General features: G+C 41.4%; 2 protein-coding genes across 2 annotated transcripts in view; one reads left to right on the top strand and one right to left on the bottom strand.

The window, feature by feature from the left end:
* Positions 1 to 2719: 2719 nt before the first annotated feature.
* Positions 2720 to 3461, bottom strand: SARC_03140 (hypothetical protein; the record flags this gene model as incomplete). Its single annotated transcript, XM_014303076.1, has 2 exons — positions 2720 to 2782; positions 2880 to 3461. 2 exons carry the CDS (start codon positions 3459 to 3461, stop codon positions 2720 to 2722), a joined length of 645 nt encoding a protein of 214 aa, XP_014158551.1.
* A 929-nt stretch (positions 3462 to 4390) lies between these two features.
* Positions 4391 to 5336, top strand: part of SARC_03139 (hypothetical protein) — a gene marked incomplete at both ends in the record, with an annotated part of 4228 nt that continues 3282 nt past the window's right edge. Inside the window, one exon of the mRNA XM_014303075.1 lies at positions 4391 to 4658. Within this exon, the coding sequence (XP_014158550.1) occupies positions 4391 to 4658 (268 nt within the window). The remainder of the gene's footprint in view (positions 4659 to 5336) is intronic.

Below are 5336 nucleotides of genomic sequence, written 5' to 3'. Positions count from 1 at the left end.
TATATATACATATATATATTATAAATACATATACTTCATGTGAGATGCATGCCATGTGTACCTATGGATATATGTCTATCGCCGCGCACCTGAGAGCGTACATGCAGATCTGCTTAACAGATAGAAACTAGGGCTGACATAAACGAGATATACATGCTCATGGTCGCCAGCACCACCAGCTACGTGGCTGGGCCAGTTGACGGGTCCTTAAAGTATTCATTGTGTATCTATAAGCTCTCATATAGGTTGTAGTTGATGTCTAGTTCTGCAGATACATACACCCTCCATAACATCTCACATGGTTTATAGTTGATGTGTAGATATGGAGATGCATACATCGTCCATAACACGCCATATAGTTAATAGTTGATGTCTAGCTATGGAGATACATATATCTCCAATAACACCTCCTATAGTTAATAATTGATGCCTAGATATACAGATGCATACACCCTCCATAACACCTCACAAGGTTTATAGTTGATGTGTAGATATGGAGATGCATACATCTTCCATAACACCTCGTATAGTAAATAGTTGAAGTCTAGATAAGCGAATGCATATCTCAAATCTGGTGTCTTGCGTTTTTGTTCTGATCTTCGAATGGGCAGTATAAACACAAACATGCCAGCCTTGTAAACGTTTGTATATCTTCGTGCTTGACATTGGGTATGTTTTCTCAAAGCAGCGTAGACCAGTGCTTACTATTGGTATTACCAGTTTTATCGTGTTTTTGCTGAAACGTACGTTCTATTAAGAACAGCCAATCAAACCTTCATTAACAAAAATTGTGCCATTCAAATCGCAGCTATGCATCTCTGGTATCAATTGACCTGGGCCTCACCATTGAGGGCCGGTCCAAGGGAGAGCTGCCAGAGTTCGTATTTGCGTGTTTCCGATTGACAAAACCTAATCTGGAAGAAGTGCGCTTCCTGGATAATTCAAATGGGTGAGTGAATACAGATGAGATGTGACTTGTATACATCATGCAATACAAATTCTAACTACTTGTATGTATATGATTCTTTATTCCGTATATGTATCATCTGGTTGTGTACTTCTTGCGTATTGTGTAGCGTATCACGTAAATACTATCAATTATATTTTTTTTTGAGCTCGTGTTCCAATTTTAAATTCTCTTCTCTGTTTAACCCTTGTACCCCTTGGGCTGCCACTATTGTCTCCCCTTTTCTATATTTTTTCTTGAGGACTGTCAAATTTGGCTCTATCAGACCTTGATCTTGCCAATACGTACACCCGTATCTTTATAGTTCTTTCCCGCTCCACATTCCTGCTCTTTTTCCAATATGGCATTTTGGAGCGGCAAACGCACTGCAAATTCTAACCTGGTATATATATATACACACACACACACACACACACACACACACACACACACACATATATATATATATACATACATATACATATGATCCAATTCTTTTCGAATATGGTCTGCGCATTCCTGCCATATAATAACACGATGGCACATATCTGTGGCATATCCACACCACACACACACACACACATATATATATATGTATATATTTATATACATTATATATGTATAGTTATATAGATATATACATCATACATTATATATATATATATATATATATATATGTATATATATATATATGTATAAAATACATATACATACATATATATATATATATATATATATAACAATATATATTTATATATATGTAAATATTCATATAATAGTAAAATATTGTAATATATAACAATATAGCAATATATTAATATAATATTATAATAATAAAACACACTAATATTTATTTTATATTTATCTATACGTATGTATATTTGTATGTTGAACTCCGATACCGTTTCTCATGCATTTGTCATGTTCTCTCAACAGTATTGGTGACAGTGAAGACATGTCTGACGCGGACGAGGACAGTCGATCCTAGTACATGCGCAAATTTTACATGAATAAAGTACGGTATCTCACTGCATAGCGCACAATGACTGGCGCGATTGGCCCATGTTAACTACTTCCGAGTTGTAGCCTCAGCCACATAAGGGACAGTTCATAAACCCTCACTGCGACGCGTATAACAGTCCCTAAACCGAAGTTTTTCATACGCTTGTATACATGATTTGTTTATATATGTATGTTATGTAGTATCATATCGAGCGGACATAAAAAGCTGTATCCAGGAGATGAAAGTACATCAACCTGGTAATCAAGACCAGTATAGAAGATACTTGATTTGTGATGTCTGTTTTGGCTTGCTAAGCTTCAACATGAATGTAGTATTTTAGCTGACAGCCGAATTCCTCTATACCTCACGTGTTGAGTATGTGCCGTAGGCGTGTCGTGTCAGTTGGAGTGTGTGGACGGCTCAGTGCTGCAGTGCATGACTGATACAGACGCATGCACGAGGCGACATACGAGCACATCCTCGGGCTGTTATGTGTCGTTCCATGTATGAGTTGTACGCGTGTGATGGAGTACACTAGTGTATGGCGTGTGTGTGTCACGTGCGAAGCGGGCGTCCTGGGCCAACCCCAAGCACCAAACAACACGCACACAGCAGGCTGTATTGCATGCATCCCACCAAACCCTTGTCAGTTCAGCGAGATAGATGACTACCGAATGACCCGCACGCTCACGCTAACACTCAGCCTGTGCGAGGCGTGCTACATACCGCACATGCCAACGAAAACATTTGGTCGTTCTCGTACGTACACGCTACACACGCCCAGACGGCACTCTGAGCGCCTTGGCCTGTTGTTTCTGCATCTGGCGTACTCGCTGGTGAGATAGTACTGGTAAAGACCGGTTTCACACTAGTACACATTTCACAATGGCCGGAACCCGGACTATTCTCGAACGTGCACGCTGCACAGACCCACACACGTGTATTCTCAGCAGATTCCAGTCCACTAGGACTCTCGTTAGTAGTCCAATCCATTTCATCATTGTTCCCATCGTCTAGTTGTGGAGCCAACCATGCAGACAACACATTCCCTTCTGCACTAGATGGTCGCATATATGCACTCATATCATCGTCACCGTACCCATCATTAACCACACGCGCACTTGTACCGAACTTTCTGTGTCTTTCCCTATACGCGTTGCTACTCTCGGCAATACTACCCCCTGGACTGGGCCTCTGCGAGTTCGGACTACGCCTGCTCCTGTTATTAGTTCTGTTCCAATTGTTAGGACTCCCTCTGCCTGTGTAGCCACCATCTATAACACCCTGATGCGTGCTTGTGACTTCAGCACCATCTCCACTTTCGTGTACAGTCTTCACACGTCCCACTTGTCCACTGCGTAACCGTACCTTGATCCCTTGGGGGTGCTGTGCGGAGTTCGTTAATAATGCATCGACCACCCCGAGGGTTAGCTTGCCTGTAGGTTGATCGCATTTCAGCACAACGGACACCTTCGCGCCGCGTTGTATACTCGCACGTACTGTGCCACTCATACTGTGCAAGTGTACTTGTGAACGTGTTTGTGATTGTTGTTGTGAGTATGCTACTGTCCTTTCACGAGCGTGAACAGACCTATATGAACGTATACTCTGGACATCTACTTGATTGTGGTGGACGGTAGTCAATTGCACAGCAGATGTTCCTCTGCATAAACGCGCGCTTACGCACGCTTTGGTGTTATAATCAAGTATCGATATACCCGGAAGCACCGCTTGACGAATGCGTCTGAGACTATGACTATAGCGACTTGCTACACACACACACGCTATACCAATACCTCTCCACAACGGCGTGAAATGGGTTTCTTTACAATACAATCTAATGAGATCACTGGCTGGTGTTCCTACGTATGTATTTCGAGTCACTGCCGCACATGTGCGAGCACAGATTCCCCCAAGCATACGAATGCGATAGGGTAACAAGTGTCACACCCAGAATATACTACAATGGCTGGTATGCGCAACAGTACGCGTGTTTATTTACTTTCTTTCGTGTCCACGGTTCGTGATATGAGAATACATAGTGCGATTCTAAAGTGTACCGGACTAGTACCGAACATTCCAACCCTTGAAACAACTACCGATAACCCTAATTATCAGCAATTTATAACCCTAAAATAACCTACTCTTGTGGTCGTGAAAGGCTGAAAGTGATGATGCGTCCGAAAATGAACTAAAAAATGATGAGCCATTGCCATCCGATTTGTATTCTATAGGGTACACAAAAATAGCCCGAAAATGGCTTTTCGTCACCTTTCGTCAGTTTTGAGAAGTGTATGCTAGCTGCTTGCACGTTAGTACTAGTATCATAAACAAGGCACACCCGTAATCTGCGTTTAGCTTCTGGAGGTACATAATCGGCGATCGCTAAGAGCTGCACCGTCCTAGAGGTTACTAATCACGAAAAAGTTTCTGCACACACGATGAGTGCTGCTCAAGTAGAACGATATGTGTTTGAAACACTCACGGACACAGCCAAGGAGGGTGTATCCTGTGTGAAAGATCAGCTTGAACTAGAATCCTCTAGGCGTGACTCAGGGGTTGGTACCGAACATACTCTGAGTGGTAGTGCTAAGGAGCGTCTGTTTGCAAACAGACTGCTTTCGTGTGCATGCTGTGTGTGTGTGCTGTACGTCCCGGTGGTCATGGGCGATGGCGTGGCTGTGTGTAAGGACTGTGCCTTCAATATGAGTATGTGTACGGTATGAGTGTATGTCCGGTGTATAAGTTTTGCATAAGGTATACTAGTACGTGTTTGGTATATAAGTGTGTACAATATGTGTATATGTACGTATATGAGTACATGTTTGGTATATCAGTGTGTACGATATATGTATATGTCTACGGCATATAGGTATGTATTTGGTGTATGAGTGTGTCCGGTATACGAGTATGTCTACAGTCTATAAGAATACCTTTGGTATGTGCGTATGTATTCGCTATAGGAGTATGTGAACGGTGTATGTGTATGTCTACGCTAAACGAGTACGGTTTGGTACAGGAGTGTGTGCAAGGTATACGAATGTGTGTACGTTCTACGAGAATTGCATTGTTTTTAATATATAAGTACGGGTGCATCATAGGAGTATGACGAACGGAATATTGTTTGTGCACACTATAGAACTATGGGTGTGGTACGTGACTATATTCACTATATGATAATGTGTACATTTTATGATTGTATCTTACGGTATACGAGTGTGTAATTTATATAGTAGTGTGTACGCATTGTAAGAGTACGTGTTTGGTATAGTGTAGTTTGTGCACCCTTTGTGAGTATGTATATATATGAGGTATATGGCACGGTTACATCAAATGTGAGCCTATATTTTTATATATATATATATATATATATATATATATATATCA

This window comes from Sphaeroforma arctica (assembly GCF_001186125.1).
Source record: "Sphaeroforma arctica JP610 unplaced genomic scaffold supercont1.154, whole genome shotgun sequence".
NCBI lineage: Eukaryota > Ichthyosporea > Ichthyophonida > Sphaeroforma > Sphaeroforma arctica.
Note: the sequence above shows the minus strand (reverse complement) of the source record. Positions and strands in the feature narration are given on the sequence as shown.